General features: G+C 41.5%; 2 protein-coding genes and 1 long non-coding RNA gene across 7 annotated transcripts in view; 1 reads left to right on the top strand and 2 right to left on the bottom strand.

The window, feature by feature from the left end:
* The window catches only part of lrrc63 (leucine rich repeat containing 63), a 13,285-nt gene extending 7,871 nt beyond the window's left edge, over positions 1–5,414 (bottom strand). Inside the window, exon 1 of one of the 2 annotated variants that reach the window (XM_073913389.1) lies at positions 5,260–5,414. The gene's annotated coding sequence lies outside the window, so the exon portion shown is untranslated. Of the gene's footprint in view, positions 1–462; positions 569–5,259 lie in introns of those variants that run through there. The other variant, XM_073913391.1, reaches the window with a different exon arrangement.
* Positions 3,098–24,165, top strand: lcp1 (lymphocyte cytosolic protein 1 (L-plastin)). 4 transcript variants are annotated; one of them, NM_131320.3, is given in 16 exon segments: positions 3,098–3,141; positions 16,404–16,490; positions 16,776–16,939; positions 17,731–17,854; positions 17,974–18,106; positions 18,196–18,277; positions 18,378–18,543; positions 19,002–19,144; positions 19,570–19,665; positions 19,776–19,971; positions 21,901–21,979; positions 22,078–22,192; positions 22,930–23,063; positions 23,152–23,272; positions 23,360–23,484; positions 23,692–24,165. In NM_131320.3, coding segments are annotated over 15 exon segments (1,875 nt in total). In that variant the 5' UTR covers positions 3,098–3,141; positions 16,404–16,426; the 3' UTR covers positions 23,825–24,165.
* On the bottom strand, positions 10,555–15,879 carry LOC141376248 (uncharacterized). Its single transcript, XR_012385750.1, has 3 exons — positions 14,132–15,879; positions 11,495–13,881; positions 10,555–10,705 (listed from the first exon to the last, which is right to left on the bottom strand). It is a non-coding gene; the product is annotated as an uncharacterized lncRNA (long non-coding RNA).

The raw sequence follows: 24,165 nt of genomic DNA, 5'->3' as shown, positions 1-24,165 counted from the left end.
TTCATTCATTCATTTTCTCGTCGGCTTAGTTCCTTTATTAATTCAGGGTCGCCAAAGCAGAATGAACCACCAATGAACTTATCCAGCAAGTTTTTTTGCGCAGCGGATGCCCTTCCAGCTGCAACCCATCTCTGGGAAACATCCACACACACACTATGGACAATTTAGCCTACCCAGTTCCCCTATAGCGCATGTGTTTGGACTGTGGGGGAAACCGGAGCACCTGGAGGAAACCCACGCAAAGGCAGGGAGAACATGCAAACTCCACACAGAAACACCCACTGAGCCGAGGCTCGAACCAGCGACCTTCTTGCTGTGAGGCGACAGCACTACCTACTGCGCCACTGCCTCGCCCATTAATTCATTACATGTTTTGGATAACTAATTCTTAAAAATACAACTCTCTTGAGCTCTGATTTATACCACTGTACATGATGTGTACCAAGGGGAATCAAAATGTACCTTTGATCCAATATTGTAGCTTCATCAAAGGTACAAATCTGCTCCATGAAGGCACCGCTACAGTGACAAGACCCTCAACAGTGTCACATGTGCTCCTTCAAGAACTATAAGACATGTTGCTACTGTTTATTTAAAATGCATTAGTTTATTTTCAGTAAATATAAAACATTAAACACATTTATTAAATGATGTTTTAGTTTACAAAAACGTTTCTTTGTGTGTAAATGCAGCTTTTCAGTTTACAACAAAGAATAAAAACACTTTAACATCCATCAAAGATCTGTTTCTGCTAAACATTTCACACTTTCACTAAAATGCAGAAACATTTTCTCTTATGCACAATAAAAACATTTCTCCAATTTGCACACAATACCTTTGCAATTTAATTTAATGTGAATAGAAATATAAGTACTGTATGTAAGAGTATTGTGATGAGATATGCTCAGTGTCTGATCAGTTTACAGTAGTAAATGTCTGCATCAACACTTTGCATATGCAGGACTGTTGCCGGCTCACGTGTGCAGAGGAGAGCAAACACCAAATATCATCAGTGCAGATATCAATAATGAAACTGTGTCTATCAGAAAATGCTCACCTAATGTTTATTAATAACACTTTAAATGTTTATTTACTGTGTCTAGAGTTCTGTTTTAGCAGTTGTTTTGTTTTAGAAGTTAATAACGAATGTTGATTTAAACATGTGCTTTATCTGAGGATTCATGTTTTAATCTGGAAATTACTAATAAATCACTGCACCTCTGTCATATTAATGATCATAGGTATTGTAATAAAGGAGTGTCCAGCACTGATGTACCTTTAATAAGAGAACAATTGTGCTCCTTCATTTCAGTTGTACCATAACAGTCTCATAACTGTGCACTCTCAGAAATAAAGGTGCGTGAGCTGTCACTGGGCTGGTGCACATTTATACCTAAAAGGTCCATATTAATACCTCAAGTGTACATAATAGTACCTAAAATGTACAAAAGTGTTCCTCTTAAAGTTTGTAGGAACTAATATATACTTTTGAGGTGGCAATAGGAACCTTTAAGTACAGATGACTACCTTTTGAAAAGGCACCACCCCAGTGACAGCTCACGCACCTGTATTTCTGAGAGTGTACTGTATATGGTTCAACTATTACAAAGGTACTAAACTGTTTCTTAAGGAGCATCATTTCTATAGGGATGCAACGATTAACCAATTTCCATGTTAACCGCAGTTTAATTCGTCACAGTTAATTAATGGTAAAGGCTTCTCAACACCGTATTTCTGCACAGAACAAAAATGCAGCAACAGTTATGCCAACTGTGCGCTATTCCAAAATTATACACTGAGGCTAAAACCCACACACACAGGATTAACTATGGCTGAGGCTCTTGACTAAGGGCCGTTCACGTATTGTGTCTGATGTGCACACCATCGAGATGTAGCATGCACTGCACCATCTTTAACCAACCCATATTTAAAACAATCCTGTGCACACCTTATCATTGTCTTCTACGCACTGCTGTCAACATTACCGACTGTACATGGTCTTGTTTTTTTGGGAATATGTTGTTGTATTTGCACTGTCTGGAGCCAGCACCTGAGTTTTACACTCCTCATAGCACACGTGCTGCTGCTGATGTGACGATAAAAGCGGTTTGATTAGAAGTCAATGGTTTATTTTAATGATGTAGCCTGACATGTTTACTGGTCCAAAATATAATAAATGTTTCCTAAAATCTAATATGTTGTGTTAAATGGGGGAAAAGTCTTTTACTTAGACATTTAAAAAGAAATTATTTTACAGGTGTAAACACATTACTGTGATCTTTTTATCCAAGGTTATGATACTGTCAGAAACTTATACCGGCCCGTATCATCATACATGTTACATCATGCATAGCAGGCAGAACACTTATCTCAAAATGAAGTGTTGCCAAATGTTATTAAAGATTACAGATTTTAGATTTAGTTGAGGGCAAAACTATTCACCCCCTGTGCAGTATTTATTCCTCTTCAAATATTTCCTAGATGATGTTGAACAGATTCAGGAGTATTTCCTCTAATGTCTGTTCTTCTGGAGAAAGTCTGATTTGTTTTATTTGGGCTAGAATAAACACAGCTTTAATAGTGTTAAAGTCATGTTAAGCTCAATATTATTCACCCCTTCAGCAATATTAGTGTTGGATTGTCTCCAGAACAAACCACTGTTATACAATGACTTGCCTAATTACCCTAACTTTACCCTGATTACCCTAGTGAAGCCTTTACATTTCACTGTAAGCTGAACACTAGTGTCTTGAAGAACATCCAGACTAATATTATAAATAATAATTAATAATATCATGATTAGAAATGTGCTGGAGAAATCCTCTGTTGAACAGAAATCTGAAATCTGGACAGAATGTTGTCTGGATGTGTGGAAACATGAGGAACACACTCTGAAGATCAACTCTCAGTGTTGTCAAATCTCAGAATTGTGTCATAAGCAGCGAGACGCGCCTCATGTCAAACGTTTTACCTTATAAAGACATGCGTGTGTGTGTTCCTGTTTGCGCTGGTGTGTGTGATTGTGTGTGTGTGTGTGTAGGCCACTGTATGTCACTTCCTTCCTCTCTTATTTGAATAGAGTCTCTGCAGCACCACAGAAAAGAGCAGAAGCAGAATCTGAAGACCAGCGTCCATCTGCAGGTAAGAAACACTCTTTATTTTCATCATCATCATCATCATCATCATGCTGAGAGCTCAGTGATGCTCAAATCTGACTGAGTACATCAGATGCAGGCTCACAGCAGGCTTCAGTAATGATCATATAAACTGATTGAGTGTCTGAGTATTGAGCACATCGGAGTGTCTTTCTCAGATCTGCTGCTCTGCTCTGACTCCAACACTCTGCTGTTTCTGCTTCATATGAGTATTAACACAGCACAGTGTTGAGTCTGAGCCTCCGAGAGCCTCAGTGTGTGCACGTGTCTTCCACATGTCCTCTAATATCTCCATCTTTACATTGTAAATGATCATATCTGCTGATAGAGAACATTCTCAGAATGTTCTGGCAATGTTCTTCCAGTTACGCTTTAGAGGAAGTTTGTTCAGTGGTCAAAGTCAGTGGTAGTTTTGCAATGGTAAAGTGCGGTATATCAGAGAATAAAGCAGAGTACTGACGCAGTCTGATAACTGATGGGCTGTCACAATATCAAGAATGAACCCAATGTTGGGTTTGTCCATTTCTGACCTAATGCTAGGTTACACTAACCCAGCATTGCTTTACAGTGTGGCACAACACTCGAGTAAGAGAAAGCGATAAAAGATGGCGTCGGCACTCTGAAAACGCTCATTTTCCTGAAACATTTCAGTCTGGCGTTCATCATCTTCATCTTCCAGATCTTTCAGAGCACACTGAAAAACAAGTCAAGTTAAGTCATTAGTTGACTTTACCTTTAAAAGTTGTTGAAACCTGTTGTAATTTGGAACTGTTGACTTGACTTCATTTTTATAATTATGCAAATATTCAGTTTACTTATATAATTTTGAGGCAATTGGTTTACTCCCTTTTTTCAAAGGAAAAAGTCAACTAATTACTTTTGAGGTCAACCAATAGTCAACTACTCGTAAACACTCGTAAAGTCAACTAGTTGCTTTTCAAATCAACTAAATGCTTATAAAATCAACTAATCTCTTTCAAAATCAGCTAATAGTCAACGAATGCCTTTTAATGTCAACCAAATGTGTGTAAAGCTAACCAAACACCCTTAAAGTCAACTAATCCCTTTCAAAGTCCATTAATGGTCAACTAATAGGTTTTAAAAATCAACTAAATGCTTTTAAAGTCAACTAATCGCTTTTAAACTCAGCTAAAAGTCAACTAATCACTTTTTAAAATCAAGCAACCACCTTTTAAAGTCAACCGATCGAATTAAAAAAAACAACCAAACACTCTTAAAGTCAACTAATCGCTTTCAAACTCAGCTAAAAGTCAACTAATAGCCTTTAAAGTCAACTGATCACTTTTTAAAACCAAGCAATCACCTTTTAAAGTCAACCAATTGCATTAAAAACCAACCAAACACCCTTAAATTCAACTAATCCCTTTCAAAGTCCATTAATAGTCAACTAAAAGGTTTTGAAATCAACTAATCACTTTCAAACTCAACTAAAAGCCAATTAATAGCCTTTAAAGTCAATTAATAGCTTTTAAAATCAACCAATCAGCTTTCAAAGTTAACCAACCACATTAAAAGCCAACCAAACACTCTTAAAGTCAGCTAATTATTTTGAAGTGAATTAAGTCAACTAATAGGTTTTAAAATCAACTAAGTGCTTTTAAAGTCAACCAATCGCTTTCAAACTCAACTAAAAGTAAACTAATCACTTTTTAAAATCAAGCAACCACCTTTTAAAGTCAACCGATCGCATTAAAAAAACAACCAAACACTCTTAAAGTCAACTAATCGCTTTAAAATTCAACCAATTGCCTTTATAGTAAACCAATCCATGTATAGGTCAACTAAACCCTTTTAAAGTCTGCTAAGCATTTTAAGTGCTTTTAAAGTCAACAAACCTCTTCTAAAGTCAACTATTCATCCCTAAACTCAACCAATCACTCCCAAAGTCAACTAATCGCTTTTAAAGTCAACTAATCGCTTTCTTAAAACCAGCTAAATGCTTTTAAAGTCCACAAACCTCTTTCAAAGTCAATCAATGACCTCTAAAGTCAATTAATTGCTTTTAACATCAACTAATTACTTTAGTAGTCAACCAATCACTTTAAAAGTCAACTAAACCCGTTAAAGCAACAGGTTTACTCACCTTTATGAAGTAAAGTCAACTCATAAACACTTTTAAAATGTAACGCTCCTGTAACTCTGGCACATAACCAAGAAAGAACGTTACTAAAACATTCAAAGGTCTTCCTGAGCCGTTCAGAAGGCTACTGTCCTTCTGTTGTATGTAAATGAGTGTGTGTGTGCATGCGCAGTGTGTGTGTGTGTGTGTTTGAGTCAGTGTGTGGGTTTTCTGTGAGCTGAAGCAGAAGTGAAGCTGAGCGGGCGCTGTTGCTAAAGTGAAACCGGAAGCTGTGGTCGAGCTGGAGCTGATCTACATTCACACCTCCGCTCTAAATGCTGCGTTAACACACACACACACAAACAGTGTGCAATTTTAATAACTGACTCAGGGGATCTTTTTTTTCTGTTATAATAGTTTCTGCAATAGATGTGCACACTGTATAAAATATCTGCCCATCACCAGTTCCCATATTCTGTCATTCACAAGTGTGTTTAGTGTTTATTAGTGGTGGTGAATTGCATTATGGGATGTTGATCTCTGCTCTGTCCACTTCTGATGTTAATAATATAATAATATGCTATATAATAAATAATATCTAGAGGAATAAGACAGTACACTCTCAGAAATACAGGTGCGTGAGCTGTCACTGCGGTGGTTCATTTTCAAAAGGTACACATCTGTACTTAAAGGTTCCAATTGGCACCTCAAAAGTATATATTAGTTCCTACATATTACAGTGCACGCTCCAGTAAGACAAGCTCATATACAGAGTTCAGCACCTCCTTTTAAACATGAATATTTCCATTTCTGTCATTTTGGTGCATTTAAACAGTTTCATTAATCAGTCATATTCATTCAAATAAGAGTTCGCCCCACTGAACATCTTCATCTTCAAGATCAGACATTTAGCACTTTGGGTCTGACAAAAGCACACTACAAATAAAATATAGTGTTATTATTATTATTATTATTATTATTATTATTATTATTATCAATATTATTACTATTATTATTATCATTATCAATATTATTATTATTATCATTATAATTTACATTCAAATGAGTTACTGCAAAACAAATAAATTCCTAATTTTTCTCTTGACGTTTCCTGTTTATAAAAATATTTAAATATATTTCCCCCATCATGTTAATGTGTGTGTATGTGTGGAGAGTTTGCATGTTCTCCCCGTGTTGGTGTGGGTTTCCTCCGGGTGCTCCGGTTTCCCCCACAGTCCAAACACATGCGCTATAGGGGAGTTGGTAAAGCAAATTGTCCGTAGTGTATGAGTGTGAATGAGTGTGTATAGATGTTTCCCAGAGATGGGTTGCAGCATGAAGGGCATCCGTTGTGTAAAACATGTGCTGGATAAGTTGGCGGTTCATTCCACTGTGGTGACCCCGGATTAATAAAAGAACTAAGCCGAAAAGAAAATGACTGAATGCTTGTGTGTGTAGTGATGTTTGTACTGTGATCTTCAGTGTTGTGCCAGATGAGTTGATCAGACATATTATCATCTTAGAGAGAATATTACTGTAACAGAGAGATCTGACAGACTCAGCGCTGTAATTCATTCAATCACATCTCAATTATTAATCAAACATCCTGAGATATCTCTGATATCAGCAGATCTGCCCTCTTCTGGACTGTGATCTTCAGTTTTGTTTGTTAGATTATTTCCAGGTTTGACTCTCACAGATGATCTCTTTCACAGGGGTGTCAAACTCAGCTCCAGGAGGGCCGCAGCAGCTCTGCACAGTTCAGTTCCAGCCCTAATTAAACACACCTGATCACACTCATTGAGTCCTTGGAGCAGGGCTGGACTGAACTCTTCAGAGTTTGACACCTGATCAGTTTAAACAAACAGGATGAGCATAACAGAGGAACTGATTATTGTTCTGTTCCACATGTGAACACGTGTCTATTAAAATACAACCCAAGAAGAAAGAATTCTGGCCCAGATTTGGCGTAAAGCTGGCACAGCAGGCATTCGTTTGGCACTGGCATACAACATGTGGGCCAAACAAGGCCCGGGTTTGGCAGAGGTGGCACCGTCTTTAAGGCGGCACACAAGACTTAGTCAAATGTAGTATGTATGTGGACCAGATGTTATAAGTTGATATGTGGGCCATCATGTAAGTTTGGCCTGTCTTGACCCACATTTAAAATACATTTAAATTATTTTGAGTAAAGAAAATATTCTACCAATCGGGTCACTTTGAGAAACAGCACAGACACAAAGCGCAGTGCTCCATGGGTTCATCAATTTCATTGCAGTTGTGACACACCACATATCTGGCCCAGTTCAGGCCCAGTTTTGGGTTATTGACGGAGACTTGGCCCAAATATAGTCCATGTGTTGCCCAGACTTGGTCCAGTCATGTACCGTAATTCACTGCAGCATGTGGGCCAAGCAAAAGCTGAGCGTGTGGGCCAGAGCTGGGCCAGAGAAATGTGTCTATGTGGGAAGCTCTGCATCTAATCTGACTTCACCTTTAGTCTACATGTAGAACCAAACATGCGGTTTAGAAGAGAAGTTAAGTGTGTCACCTGATGCTCTCCCACCGACTGCAGGATGCATTAACAGCACACACTACTGCATGATGATGTCAACCCAATATAGAAATATACTGCAATATAAAAGCAAACGGCACAGTGCATCAGTGTTCAGCTGTGTGTTAATCTACTGCCATGTCAACACTGCAGATCCTGTGATGGGAATATTGCACATGCTCATGCTGAAACCACATATTGCACAGGCCGAGTGAGGGGTGGACCATTGTACATTTATATGATCTATTATCTTACATGATGAAGCTGTTCCTCTAATATAGAGCTCACCATATCTCATTGATACAGTGCTGACCCACACAGGACGTGTTGACGCCCTTCAGGGGGAATTATGCAGTAATAAGCGGGTCAAACCACCCAAAACCCCCAGAAAGAGGACGAGCAGCAGACATGGAGCTGAAGAGCATGTAGAAAGCAGCAGCGTGTGTGTGTGTGTGTGTGCGTGTGCGTGTGTGTGTGTTGCTCAACAGACGCTCTGAACACAGCAGCAGATTTGAGCACGGAATCTGTGTGTTCTGCACATGCAAATGCACATCTGATTATTCCACTGACATCACTCACATTTGCATATTCAGCGCCTCATTACAGCTCCCACACAGCGGTTCACAGGCCAGAAATACACTGTTACAACATTTACATTTACACACACGCGCATGCATGCATGCACGCACGCACACTCACTCAAACACGCACATACATTCACACACACACTGACACACACATGCATGCACACACTTACACACAAACACACATACATGCATACGCAAATGCACACACACATGCATGCACGCACATGCGCACACACACACACACAAGCAGACACATGCAAACACATACACAAACAAATGCATGCATACATACACATGCATGCACCCACACACACATGCACACAGGTACAAACTCACAGACACACAAACGTGCACACACATACACACACACACACTCATACATAGATACATACATAGACAAATATACAAACACTACACACATGCATGCACACAAAAACACATACACAAACACACAAATGCACACACATATACATGCACACACACACACAGACAGACATAGATGCTACACACATACCCATGCATGCACACACTTACACACAGATGCACACATGCATGTACACACTCTCACACAGACAAACCAACACAAATGCACAATCATGCACTCACACATACACACACAGACACAAAAACACAGAAGCGCACATGCCTGCACACACACATGCACACACACACACATGCACACACACACACACTACACACATGCATGCACACACAGACACACACATATGCATGCATGCACCCACTGACATATACACACACACATTTTTACATGTGCACACAAACATGCACACACACACACACACACACACACACACACACACACACACACACACACACACACACACACACACACACACACACACACACACACACACACACACACATATATATATATATATATACACATCTACACACTTTTATATGCACACACAGACAGACAGACAGATACACACAGATGTGCACAATTTGCAATTTGCTGAAAACACCAATCAAAAATAAGTGAAGCTGAATATAATGAACATAATAATAATAATAATAATAATAATAATATTAATAATAATAATCCTGAACTTTACTATAATAATTACAGTGAAAACACACTGATGAGCAGCTGTTCGGTTAATAACACTACAGCAGACAGTGCACATCCACATATCACCTCACTAACTCTATACTGTACATCAACATTTGCAGATTTGTCAATAATAACACTGACATCAATATAAAAACGGCATCCATATATGGAGATTTACACATAATCAGATGCAAAATAAGAGGACTGTATTTACATAAGTATGCATAGTACAGGTACATCCGTTACACACACATCTGCATCCTTCTCACATAGTTCCCAAAGTGTAGCTTCAGCACATCTCTGCTCATAACAGTGTTAATAACTCATCTCTAATCACTGATGCATTTGATGACAGCACATAATATTAGACTAGATATTCTTCAAGACACTAGTGTTCAGCTTACAGTGACATGTAAAGGCTTCACTAGGGTAATACTGCATCAGAAAGTGGCCGGCTGAATTAAAACAGAAACAGTATTCACTGTTAAACACTCTTCAGTTATTGTGTAAAGTTCTCCGTCTGCTTCAGGAAGAGGAAGTCGAGCTCATGATCTCATCGGCTGTTTTAGCTCACAGATATAAATGAGATTAACAGCTTGAGTTTTCAGAGCGGAGACCATTCTGACACACACATATTTCAACTCAGCTCAGTTCTTCTCCAGTGCTTTCACGATGTAGATTATGTCAATGCAAATGAGATTGTGGTGTTTTCAGAAGAGGGCGGAGCTACAGATGCATATGCTTCAGCATAGTGACAGGTGTGAAACAGCAGTGTGTGTGTTGTGAGTGCTGGTCAGGTGTGACTGTGTGCTTCTGTCAGTCATGATCATTAATACACTGTTAATCAACAGTTTCTGTGTGTATTAGCGGTGCTGAACTGCATTATGGGATGTTGATCTCAGCTCTGTCCACTTTTTATGTTTCATTCCAGTTTAACAAAGTGACTTTTATTGACATTTTAGTGGTTTAAAATACTAATATAATGTATAATAAACAATATCTACAGAAATAAGTGTGTAGAACAGCAGAGGATGTGCTGCAGTTTATAACGAGCTGTCTGTAGTCTGATATCCACCTTATTGTTTGCGTATGAGTGGGAGCAGCCATTGGAATCTTCCAGTCTCATTCACTTGCAGTCATTTCTAGATGTTGAAAACAGCTGGTTCTGCTTGATCTTGCAAACGGATCTTTTCTTATTATGTGATTCCGCTCTGTCTGTATAGTCATGAACACACTTGTTTGCAGATTCACACTCTATAACATCAGAAAGATCCGACCCTTCCTATCTAACCATGCAGCTCAACTCCTTGTTCAAGCTCTTGTTCTCTCCAGACTGGACTATTGCAACTCTCTACTAGCCGGGCTTCAGCTAACTCTATCAAACCTCTTCAGCTGCTCCAGAACGCAGCAGCACGAGTGGTCTTTAATGAAGCTAAAAGAGCTCATGTCACTCCGCTGCTCATCCGTTTGCACTGGCTGCCAGTTGCTGCTCGCATCAAATTCAAAGCTCTGATGTTTGCTTACAAAGCGACTTCTGGCTTTGCTCCTTCTTATCTGCTCTCACTTCTGCAGATGTATGTGCCCTCCAGAAACTTATATGCAACCTTAGGTTGAATAAACATCGCCTCGTGGTTCCATCCCAAAGAGGGAAGAAATCACTTTCCCGAACTCTCACGCTCAATCTGCCCAGTTGGTGGAATGAACTCCCTAACTGCATCAGAACGGCAGAGTCACTCGCTGTCTTCAAGAAACCACTAAAAACTCAACTATTTAGTCTCCACTTCCCTTCCTAATCTGCAATTGCCTCTCTGAATATCACACTAACTGTACCAAAAAAAAAAAAAAAAAAAAAGATTTACTAATACTTTCCTTCTTGCACTTTACACACCTGAAACTCGCCTACAGCACTTATTCATTGTTGCTCTTATAGTTGTGTAAATTGCTTCCTTGTCCTCATTTGTAAGTTGCTTTGGACAAAAGCGTCTGCTAAATGACTAAATGACTAAATGTAAATGTAAATGTTTGTTGAGCGAGTAGTTTGACCGTTTTCTGCAGTTTATTATTCCGATAGTCATGTCTCCCAGAGGCAGCTGAATTGAACGTTCTAAAACAATCGCGAATACAGCCGCACTTCAGCATTGAAGAATAAGCTCCACACAACACCAATATAGCACAGCAAACTATTATACAGGTGCAGACAAGTCACTTATACACACTTATCAATGATAAAAGACCAAAATCCCATAATGCAACTCCACAATGTGGGAAACAAAAAGACGAGTCACAAAATACAGAAAACTGCTCATATCCAGATATCTGCACACTGCAAATGACACTATTCACAGTATTTCCCATTAGATTGTTCTTCTGGAGAAAGCCTGATTTATTTTAGTTTTGGTGACATTAAAAATATCTTAAATGTTTTTAACAACCGCTGTGGTCAATATTATTCACCCCTTCAGCAATATTAGTGTTGGATTGTCTCCAGATCAAACCACTGTTATACAATGACTTGCCTAATTACCCTAACTTTACCCTGATTACCCTAGTGAAGCCTTTACATGTCACTGTAAGCTGAACACTAGTGTCTTGAAGAACATCTAGTCTAATATTATGCATTAATTATCTCACAGTTGTTTAGATCAGGGGTGTCAAACTCAGTTCCTGTAGGGTCACAGCTCTTCACGATTTAGTTCCAATCCTGCTTCAACACACTTACCTGTAGGTTTCAAACAAACCTAAAGGACTCAATGAGTTTGATCAGGTGTGTGTATTGAGAGTTAAAGCTAAACTGTGCAGAGCTGCGGCCCTCCAGGAACTGAGTTTGACACCTGTGATTCAGATCTTTGTTTACCCCCCCCCCTCTCTCTCTCTAAATGTAAAATAATATTTCAAAATGTGTGATATTTGTACATTTTTGAAAATGTCTATAATTGAATAAAGCTGGGGAAAATTATTAAGCATTATAAATTCTGCACATTATGTACTGTCATCATGGCATTTTGATGAAGCCTATCTGCATCACGATGGTGATAAATCATGAATGCATGAAGATAGAAGAGAAAGAAGACAGAAACAGAAAAGAAGATCAAATTTAGTCATTCAGCTCAAGCAGAAAATATTCTGAATATTTAATATTGGTGATGAAATCATCAAAGATACTGCAACTGCACTCACATCTTTTTAAATCGAGCTGAATCAACACAATTCTTGAGATTTCTTGCGGCTAACTTAATTTTTTAATGTTCAATCCACATAAGTTTGTTAAAGTGTTAAGTCAGATTAATGGATTTGTGTTGGGACAGTGTGAATGAACTGTGTGGAACTCTGCATTTTTTTCAGCATGGCAGAGGCTGGCAACCTAATGAAGAATAAATAAAGCAAAAGAGAAATTAAAATGCTGACGTGTAAGAAGTCGAGCCCCAGTTTAGATCTGAACACTGAAGTGTTGAAGTCTCACAATATTTATATTTAAACATGACATTTTCTGATCTATTCAGAAAAGTGGAAGTAGCATTTAAAGGCACAGTGCAGCCAAAACTGATCAGCTCATGGTTTCCTCATTCTCCGCCTGCTCCAAACCGGTTTGAGTTTCCATCTTCTGTATTTGTGTTTCAATGGTGACCGGTTTCCAGCATTCTTCAGAATATCTCCCTTTGTGTTCAGCAGAAGGAAGAAACTCAAACAGGTTTCCAACAGGTGATGTGAGAGTAAATGAAGACAGAGGTTTGAGTTGTGGGTGAACTGTGCCTTTAAGGATTGATGCTTTACATCATCTGTGACCCCAGGGTCTAATTATGTGTATTTATTTGTCGAAAGTCAAAACTGCACTGTATAGGTCACAAATCAGCCTGATCTCACGAGAAAACGTAAGTATTTTACGTTTTGCCAGTTTAGTGGCTAATTTGTACGAGTTCAGTCATACGAAATGGTACGATTTTAAAAAGGAGGCGTGGCACCTGACCCCACCCCTAACCCCAACCGTCACTGGGGGATGAGCAAATCGTACTAAATTGTACGAATTAGATCGTACGAATTCATACGAATTAGCCACTAAATGAAAAAGTTACCAATTGCCGTGAGATTGTGTTGAAATATCTGTTTTTCTTAGATGCCAAGAAGCATTAGTGATGGGTCACACTTTATTTTGATGGTCTGTTTGTTGTATTTAAGTTGCACTGCATCTACATGCCAACTAATTCTCAACAGTTTATCAGTAGACTGTTAGGCTGGCGTTAGTGTAAGCTGAAATGTACTTGCAAAGTTTATTCTAGTCAGTTAAATGTGGGTTGAAGGAGCAGAATCAGCAGATATTAAGCAGACAGTCTACTGATACTCAACTGGAGCATCAAAGTAAAGTGTGACCTACAGTAATAATGTATTACAGAGTGCTCAGCATGCACGAGTACAGCGCATTAGAAAAATGCAGCCTGATCTCACGAGAAAGCGTAAGTGTTTTACGTTTTGCTAGTTTAGTGGCTAATTCGTACGAATTCAGTCGTATGAAATTGTACGATTTTAAAAAGCAGGCGTGGCACCCAACCCCACCCCTAACCCCAACCGTCATTGGGGGATGAGCAAATCGTACTAAAATGTACGACTTAGATCGTACAAATTCATAAGAATTAGCCACTAAATGAAAAAGTTACCAATTGCACTGAGATTGTGCTGGAAAATGACCATTTTTATCCATTTCTCAGTGAATATAGACTATAGATTTTAGAGCATTGGAACTAAAGAGATTTATTAAACTGAGTTTTTTATAAATAATATTGCAGTCACTGAACATCTTCAGACATTTAAATTCAGGTGAAATAATGCAAAAAAAAAAAAAAACTTTTAGCAATATTTGAGATATTTTACTTTTGATTTTTGCTCTTTTTAAAATGTATATTTAATATTTACCCCATCATATTAACGTGTGTGTGGTTTAGGCAGGAGATGATCACTGTTTTCAAGGAAAAGTCAAGGTTTTAAAACCGCCTAAATATTCTGCAATACTGTTCCTGAGGTATGAGATGAGTAAGATATTTAATTTACATTTGTTTTAGGACAGCAGAAAACATCTCCAAAGATGCTGTTTAAAATGGTACAGAAATCTGCGCTTTTAAAACAAACCAAGACGGCAGAAGTCAATGACTCATAATAATTATTTAACCTTACATGATTACTGCTCCTAAATATTAGAAATGTTTCTCAAAACTAAATATACGGTGTTCAAAGTTTTTTTTTTTTTTATCCAGACATTTAAAAGAGTATATTTTAGAGCGGTAATCACAATACTGTGATATTTTTCTTCAGTGTTTTGTTAGATGGGTTGATCAGTGTTGTCTTTGGTTGACTAATCTACTGTATCTGCAGATATATCACTGCAGAAGAGCATCCTGGAGAGAATATTACTGTAACAGAGATCTGCGAGACTCAACACTAGCCGGATTACTGTAAATACATCACAGCTCACTTGTTGATTGCACTGCAAAAATGCTTTTCTTACTTAGATTTCTTTTGTCTTGTTTCTAGTTCAAATATCTAAAAGTTCTTAAATCAAGACGCATTTTCTAGACAAGCAAAACATATAGTCTTGTTTTAAGAAATAATATGCAAAAATGAAGTGAGGTTTTCCTTAAATCAAGCAAAATAATCTGCCAATGGGGAAAACTCACTTCATTTTGTCATATTATTTCTTAAAACAAGACTATAGGTTTTGCTTGTCTAGAAAAGGCTTCTTGATTTAAGAATTTGTAGATATTTGGACTAGAAACGAGACAACAAATCTAAGTAAGAAAAGCATGTTTTGCAGTGTGGTAATACACATTAATCTGCACACTTTTCCTCAGAGTTTAGATTTCTTCAACATGAATATTTCAGATTTGCAGTAGTTGTGTACAAATATTCTCCAACTTAACGAACATGAAATATGATTTATTCAGCTTTCAGGTGATGCAGATATCTCGTGTTGTATAGGTGTATGTTAGTGTTGGGTTTTGTGGTTGATAAGATGCAGATACTGGTTTGCATAAGAAACAAGACACACAATCTATCAGCTTGAACAATACATCACTATACACATATTACACCACAAATACATACACTCTATATGCATTACATACAGGAACAGCGGTGTGTAAGAGTATTTGCCCCTTACTGAAGTCTCTGCAGTGAAGCAGAGTTCAGTTCTGTTTTTACAGGAGGGGTAAACACTTTTTCACACAGGGCTATGGGGTATTTTACTTTCCCTTAATAATAAAAACCTCCATTTATAAACTGCATGCTGTGATTACTTCATCATCTTTAATATTGACATTTCTCTGATGATCTGAAACGTTAAAGTGTGACGAACATGCCAAAAATAAGCAATCAGTGAGACACTGACACAACACTGTATATATATATCAGAGAAGCTGTGAACCCAGTGACCCTGAAACTGATAGGTGTGAGCTGACCTGAGGAAGCGTGATGAGCAGGATTGTCCAGTTGGGTAATCTGCATGATGGGTCGCTTCTGTTGAGGATGGAGAATAAATCTGTGCAGAGAGAGAGAGAGAGAGACAGAGCTCTGGGTTAAGGATGAGTTCACATCACTGCTGGAGATCTGCTCTGCCTTCATTAACCTCTTCGCCACAGTAACTCTGAGCAGCGCACTTATACTTAGATATTAGGGTAATCTAATAACCGGAGACGGATAACACAAATACTGAAACATTGAGAAAAGCCTTCTGAGCAGCTGCAGGTTTGATCATCACTGAACACTGACTGCAGGACAGAGGAGGAGCGCAGACTCACTCACACTCACACACCTGCTGATCAACGTGCTCTGACTCTGGTCAACTAGTCCTCTAACTTTGGTCAACTAGTGCTCAGACTCTGGTTAACTAGTCCTTTAACTCTGGTTAATTAGTGACCTGACTCTGGTTAACTAGTGCTCTGACTGTAACTAGTCCTCTGGTCATCAGGTGATCATCAAAGCGGGTTGAAGATGGCAGCAGCACAGATCTCAGCGGAGGAGATGGAGGAGCTCAGAGAGGCCTTTACTAAAGTCGGTCAGTACAGAGACATGTGCACACGCACACACACATGCACACACGCGCACACACACACACATGCACACACGCACACACGCACACACGCACACACACACACACACACACACACACACACACACACACACACACACACACACACACACACACACACACACACACACACACACACACACACACAATCCTACTCAACTCATTTCTGTTTATTAAATTAAAGTTTATTTTAGTTAACAGAATAAGTCATTAGTGTGTATATGAGGCCTGACCTTTGACCTTGTCCTGCAGATGTGGATGGGAACGGTCACATCAGCACAGATGAGCTCAACGCTCTGTTTAAAGCCGCCAATCTCCCTCTGCCGGGGTACCGGGTTCGAGAGATCATCCAGGAGATCAGCAGGACCATGGACCTCAACCAGGACGGGAAGATCACCTTCGACGAGTTCGCCAAGGTCAGCGCACAGCTCACAGCTCACCAGTCTGAGAGAGAGAGAGAGAGATGACTCTTCAACACTCTGTTCATTATGATTATTATCAGCAGCACTACTATACAGCTGATTTACATCTGCTCACTTCAATAATTGCAGCAAGTTTGACCTCCTGAGATGTCTTCACAGTTTGCAGGAGAGACAGAGAGAGAATATAATGAACTATACTAACACATGTTCTGAACCATAACAGTCATAAACACTCCTCCAGTCACACTAGAAGGCCACCAAAGCACTTCATTTTCCACTAGACGGCACAAACAGAGTTTAGAGAGAGGATTGGTCTCAGTTTCAGATATTTTCCTGCATATATTAGCTTATTCACATGTGTTTATATGGTTTTATACATGTTTATTTCAGTTTAAGGTTTACTCCTCTATATAAAGTAGGTGATACTTTAAAATGACCATTACCGCCGTGCGCTGTACTGCCGCTGCTCTGCTGTGGTCAATAATATTAGCCCCCTTAACTAATGATTTCTTTGATTGTCTCCAGAACAAACCACTGTTATACAATGACTTGCCTAATTACCCTAACTTTACCCTGATTACCCTAGTGAAGCCTTTACATGTCACTGTAAGCTGAACACTAGTGTCTTGAAGAACATCTAGTCTAATATGATGTGCTGTCATCATGATGAAGAGGAACACATCAGCTATTAGAGATGAGATATGAACACTGTTATGAGCAGAGATGTGCTGGAGAAATCTGCTCTGTTAAACAGAAGCTGAGAAATATCTGTGTGTGCATTTCAGGTGGTTCATGACTTAAAGAGTTCAGAGGTGGCCAAAACCTTCCGGAAGGCCATCAATAAGAAGGAGGGGATCTGCTCAGTGGCCGGAACATCCGAGCAGTCGGGAACACAGCACTCGTACTCCGGTGAGTCTCCGCTCTGCTCTACTCTACTGTATCTGCACTTGAATCTACTGTACCTAACTGTGTGTGTGTGTGTGTGTGTGTGTGTGTGTGTGTGTGTGTGTGTGTGTGTGTGCGCGCAGAGGAGGAGAAGGTGGCGTTTGTGAACTGGGTCAACAAGGCTCTGGAGAAGGACCCAGACTGCCAGCATGTTCTGCCGATGGACCCCAGCACTGATGACCTGTTCACGGCGGTGGGAGACGGCATCGTGCTCTGGTACAGCAGTGATGGCAGAGTGAAACTGAGGAAGAGCGCAGTACTGCAGCGCTGAGCTCACACACCTCTCTCTCTCTCTCTCTCTGCAGTAAGATGATCAACCTGTCTGTGCCCGACACCATTGATGAGAGGACCATCAACAAGAAGAAGCTGACGCCCTTCACCATACAGGTGCACACACTCACACCACTGCAGCTCTCACACACACACACACACACACACACACACACACACACACACTCTGCTGTATCTCAAACACCGTCTCTAACAGGAGAACTTGAACCTGGCCCTGAACTCTGCCTCCGCCATCGGCTGCCACGTGGTGAACATCGGCGCAGAGGACCTGAAGGAGGGCAGGCAGCATCTAGTGCTGGGACTCCTGTGGCAGGTCATCAAGATCGGCCTGTTCGCAGACATCGAGATCAGCAGGAACGAAGGTACACACTAATAAACACAGACACACACTGCATTAGTGAATGTGTGTGTGTAATGAGTGTGTGTGTGTGTGTGTGTGTGTATAATGAGTGTGAGTGTGTGTGTGGAAGAGTTCATTCAGCTCACTTCACCACAGAGGAACAGAGACACTACATCAGGGGTGTCCACACTCAGTCCTGAAGAGTTCAGCTCCAACCCTAATCAAACACACCTGCAGCAGCTGATCAAGCTCTGACTAGATATACCAGACACCTCCAGGCAGGTGTGTTGAAGGAAGTTGGAGCTGAACTCAGCAGGACAGTGGCCCTCTAGGACCGACTTTGGACACCCCTGCGCTAAAGGGTCTGGAAAACCGCCTTAGTCTCAAGGAGAAAAAACTGTGTGTCAGTGGAGAGATGAGGAGGAGTGTGAACCACTGTTTTGTAAGTGTGTGTGTGTGTGTGTGTGTGTGTGTGTGCAGCTCTGATCGCTCTGCTGAGGGATGGAGAGAGTCTGGAGGATCTGGTCAAGCTGTCCCCGGAGGAGCTGCTGCTGCGCTGGGCTAACTATCACCTGGAGGAGGCCGGATGCCCCAAAATCAACAACTTCAGCTCAGATATTAAGGTACTGCGGGATAAAACCACACACACACACACACACACACACACACACACACACCTGCAGAAGCAGATGCTGTCAAGACATTCAGCAACAGCCACTGTTATTATTATCTGTTCATCAACCAACCTAATGGACTCCTGCTAATACATAAAGGGCACCTACGCAACACACACACTGCTGTTTACATCTATCACTATGGGGACACACAACCGTCTGTAGCTCCGCCCTCTTCTGAAAACACCACAATCTCATTTGCATTTAAAGCAACATTCAGCAAAGCCTGAACGCGTCAGTTTCAGAGAGCTGGAGAACATTATCTGTGTGCTGTTATCAGCTCAAACACACACACTCTAGAGACAGCAGACACTTATGAATCGGGTCAAACAGGCAGAACTGGTCTCCTTTAACTCAGCGTTTGGTGTGTGCAGGACTCCAAGGCCTACTACAACATCCTGAACCAGGTGGCACCCAAGGGAGATGAGGAGGGAATCCCAGCGATCCCCATCGACATCAGTGGCATACGGGTGAGAGACTCTGCTGCTGCTGATGCTCAGTGTTGTGTTTAGCATGTCTGACACACACACACACACACACACACTCACACAGTTTAATATCTCCGTCTGTGCGCCGGCAGGAGAAAGATGACCTGAAGAGAGCGGAGTGTATGCTGGAGCAGGCGGACCGGCTTGGCTGCCGGCAGTTCGTCACCGCCACTGATGTGGTGCGCGGAAACCCCAAACTCAACCTGGCCTACGTGGCCAACCTCTTCAACAAGTACCCCGCTCTGAAGAAGCCCGAAAACCAGGACATCGACTGGAGCTCCATTGAGGGTGAGTCTCAGAACACAGAGGATCCTCAGTCTGTCGGCTGTGTGGACGCTTTACACAACACTGACGCGCTTAACACTCATCAGCATCTTAAACCCCTGAAACTCTTTCACATCTAGTGCTTTATTAAACATCTGAACATTTACATGTGTTTATGTGTGTATTATATCCAGCGGTGGACAGAGCACAGCAAAATCAGACTCTATATACCAGAACTTACCTATAGATGTAGTGCAGGAGAGGTAAAGTGTCTGCTGTCAATATTACTCAGAGTATGAGTAAATAGTAGACCCTTTCAGAAGTACTCAAGAGTAGTGAGCATTGTATAAAGCTGATGTGTTTACATTGTGGATGAGTGTGTAAACGTAACATTCTGTAGTGCGTTTAGTGGATGCCATTTCAAATAAAATGCCGCGTCTCCATGATGTTCGGGTACAGCATCAAGCTGACGTCATGTTGACCTCTTGTGCTGCTGCGTGTTTAAGGTTATTTCAGTCATCATACAGTAAACATCCGTCATCTTCTCATCAGTGGCCTCCTCTAACAGTCTCTGGGTCAGTGTGTGGACAGATTCTGGTCGTCTTCTCGCACTTTTAATGCTTCCAGACAGTTTGCTGCAGTTATGAATCTCCCGAGTCTTGAGGGAGTTCAGTATGATTCAGGAATCTCAGCACTGATCTCTCCAATCCTCCTAGACAAGAGTAAATCCAGTAGTGCTGCAGGATGAAGGACAGCAGTGGAGTAACAGCACTGATACTGCAGTAAACATGAGCTCAAGAGAAAGTGAACATGCACATTTATGAAACTACTTATTAAAACACAATTCCTGAGGAAAACTACTCAATTCCAGTCACTGAAGTGATTTTAATGTGTTAAGTTTCACCACTGATTATATTATCATTGCATCAAATGACAGACAGTGAGCTCCCGCTAGTGTGAGGTGTGTGTACTGCAGTGTGCAGGACAGTAAATCTGACAGTATTCTCTCCTCCGGCTGCTGTTATCAGTCTCACACTAGTGTTTTCCTCTTTCTGAAAGTCTTGATAACACCATCCTGGAGTCGTTATTTCAGCTAACAGGAGTGTAGAATAATGATGTGCTGTTCTCTCCTATTCACTGCGCTCTGAGTCTACACACTATGAGCACTTCTGCTGCACACACGCATGTGGAGAGGGGAGCATTCAGTATTGTGTCCTGTAAAACAGACCACAAGTTTCAGCTCTCAATGATTTACACTATACTGACAACAGCACAGCGGAGCTCAATAGCCGTGTTTGCATTTAGAGATGTGAATTATAATATTGCATAAATCATCAGTGAGTGGATGAGCGTCTCCATCTATACAGTAGAGCATCAGCTCCTCATCACCTCCTCAGCTCCTGCACAGACATCACTGAGAGACGTGGAGTCTGCTGCACTGAGGGGATTCTCCACTGTACTGTCTGATCTCCTCTAATAAATGAGTCAGAACACCAAGACCAAACACAATGAACACGGCGGCTTCAGGAGGTGTGAGATGGGAGCGCAGACAGATGCTCAAGACCAGCGGTCACCAATCTCGCTCCTGGAGGGCCGGTGTCGCTGCAGGGTTTAGCTCTAACTTGCCTCAACACACCTGCCTGGATGTTTCAAGTATACCTAGTAAGAGCTTGATCAGCGTGTTCAGGTGTGTTTGATTAGGGTTGTATCGAAAATCTGCAGGACACCGGCCCTCCAGGAACAAGTTTGGTGACTCATCCGACTCCGCTGTGAGCTATAAAGTCTTCATGCACATTTTCTAAATGTACACATTTTATTCAGAGGAACCTCTTGGTAGACCTTCGTGCATTCTCTTGGAATCAAACCCATGACCTTACCTTTGTGTGTGCTGTGATCTGCTTGGGCTGGGTCAGGGGTCAGATCTCACCTGTGTCTCTGTTGTGTCTCTGTCAGGAGAGACTAGAGAGGAGCGGACCTTCAGAAACTGGATGAACTCACTGGGGGTCAATCCACGAGTCAATCATCTCTATGTGTGAGTGTTGAACCCCTGCATACACACACACACTCTCTCCAGACAACACAACACACACACACTGTTCACACACCTGATATCTTCCTCCTGCTCCTCAGGGATCTTGCGGATGCGCTGGTGATCTTCCAGCTCTATGAGAAGATCAAGGTTCCAGTGGACTGGGACAAGGTCAACAAACCACCATATCCTAAACTGGGCAGCAACATGAAGAAGGTGACTGAGCTGCAGCACACTAACAAACACCTTCACCTGCACACACTCCTGCTGCTGGGATAGACATTCAGATGGGTTAGGCAACGCACATACATCCTCATTCAGGCATGAGATCTGACAGAAGCATTCATCTCACACACTTTGAGTAGTGCCAAATGATTAATAAGAAAAGATGGAGATGTTATAATCATTATCACTCAGAACAGACCAATGAACCTGTTCATGGAGACCTACTGGAGATTCCTGCAGAGTTCAGCTCCAGCCCTGATCACACACACACCTGCCTGTGATGGTCAGGTGCTCATCTGCTCCTCATTAACTGGTTCAGGTGTGTTTGATCAAGGTTGGAGCTGAACTCTGCAGGAAGGTGACCTCCAGAAGCATGGTCAGGCACCACTGTGCTGCTCACTATGCCCTACATTTGAATGTGTGCTCTATGTAGTATGAATGGAACTCGGGTCTCATATGCCATCCATCCTTAGTCATGATCACATGACCTCCCCACTTCACTTTCATTCATGAATTCTCTCAGGGTGCACTATAACGTAACGTCTATCAGATGCACACAACAGAATCTGTGCGGAGACAGTAGGTCATCCGGGAACATCTCATACACTGTTTTTGCAATAATATGAAGTCAGACATACCGCTCGGCTCACATGCATGATTTCAGATGCAGCCCTGGTCTAATGTGCCATATATTATATGCATGTTGATGAGTGTGTTGTGCGCCGCAGCTGGAGAACTGTAACTATGCGGTGGAGCTGGGCAAGAAGGAGGCCAAGTTCTCTCTGGTGGGCATCGCTGGACAGGACCTGAATGAAGGAAACCGCACGCTGACCCTGGCTCTGCTCTGGCAGCTCATGAGGAGGTAAAACACACACACACACACACACACACACACACACACACAAACACACACACACACTCACCTCCATCATCCTGCTGTCTGTCTGCAGATACACACTGAACATCCTGGAGGATCTGGGCGACGGGCAGAAGATCATCGATGAGACCATTGTGCAGTGGGTGAACGAAACACTCACACAGGCGGGAAAAGGAACCATCAGCGGCTTTAAGGTGAGCAGAAACACTGCTGACCAACACTGACCACTACAACAACCACAGCACTGACCCCTCCCCTGACCCACTGCCCCTCCCCCACAGGACGGCTCCATCAGCAGCAGTATGCCAGTGCTGGACCTGATTGATGCCATCCAGCCGGGCTCCATCCGCTACGACCTGCTGAAGGCGGAGGACCTGACGGATGAAGAGAAGCTCAACAACGCCAAGTAGGACACGCCCACTTCCCTCATTAGCATATTCATCAATATTCAACCAGTGATATGGGCTCTGTATCTCTGTAGCAGTCGTCACTGCAGGACTCCAGTCAGGCCATTCTGTTAATCCTCCTGTGCTGTAGCTGAAGCTGTACTGAAGCCAGAATCCTGCAGCTGTGTTTAACTCACATGTGTGTGTGTGTGTGTGTGTGTGTTCAGGTATGCGATCTCGATGGCGCGTAAGATCGGAGCTCGTGTGTATGCGCTGCCGGAGGATCTGGTGGAGGTGAAGCCCAAGATGGTGATGACGGTGTTTGCGTGTCTGATGGCCAGAGGAATGAGGAGGATCTAGAAGCGGATCTCCATTCCACTGGTCGTCTCCTATACTCCATTATACGCCTGAAACAGCTCAGAGAGTACGCCACGCTGAACTGTGGACACTCACCAGGGGAAATATATTCATAGAAGCTGCCATGAGTCTGGATGATCGTCTTCAAGACCTTACAGTTCAATCAAGCTTAATATGTGGAGGTCAAAGGTCGTGTGTGTGTGTGTGTGTGTGTGTGTGTGTGCAGTACAGAATGTTCTGATTTTCGTTCTTTAAATGACAGCAAACAAACATTCAGTCTCTGATTTTAATCTACATGTTGAGATGCCGCTACACAAATAAAAACAGTATGTTTTATAACTCCA

This window comes from Danio rerio, chromosome 9, assembly GCF_049306965.1.
Source record: "Danio rerio strain Tuebingen ecotype United States chromosome 9, GRCz12tu, whole genome shotgun sequence".
NCBI lineage: Eukaryota > Metazoa > Chordata > Actinopteri > Cypriniformes > Danionidae > Danio > Danio rerio.
The sequence above is the reverse complement of the archived record's forward strand: the minus strand, read 5'-3'. Positions and strand labels throughout refer to the sequence as shown.

Bases quoted from the DNA above. Each gene is read 5' to 3' on its own strand.
- lcp1 (XM_068223284.2), top strand. From the start codon at position 16,427: ATGGCAGCAGCACAGATCTCAGCGGAGGAGATGGAGGAGCTCAGAGAG. The intron at 23,273-23,359 runs GTGAGCAGAAAC...CCTCCCCCACAG, and splicing joins GAACCATCAGCGGCTTTAAG to GACGGCTCCATCAGCAGCAG. The intron at 23,485-23,691 runs GTAGGACACGCC...GTGTGTGTTCAG, and splicing joins GAGAAGCTCAACAACGCCAA to GTATGCGATCTCGATGGCGC.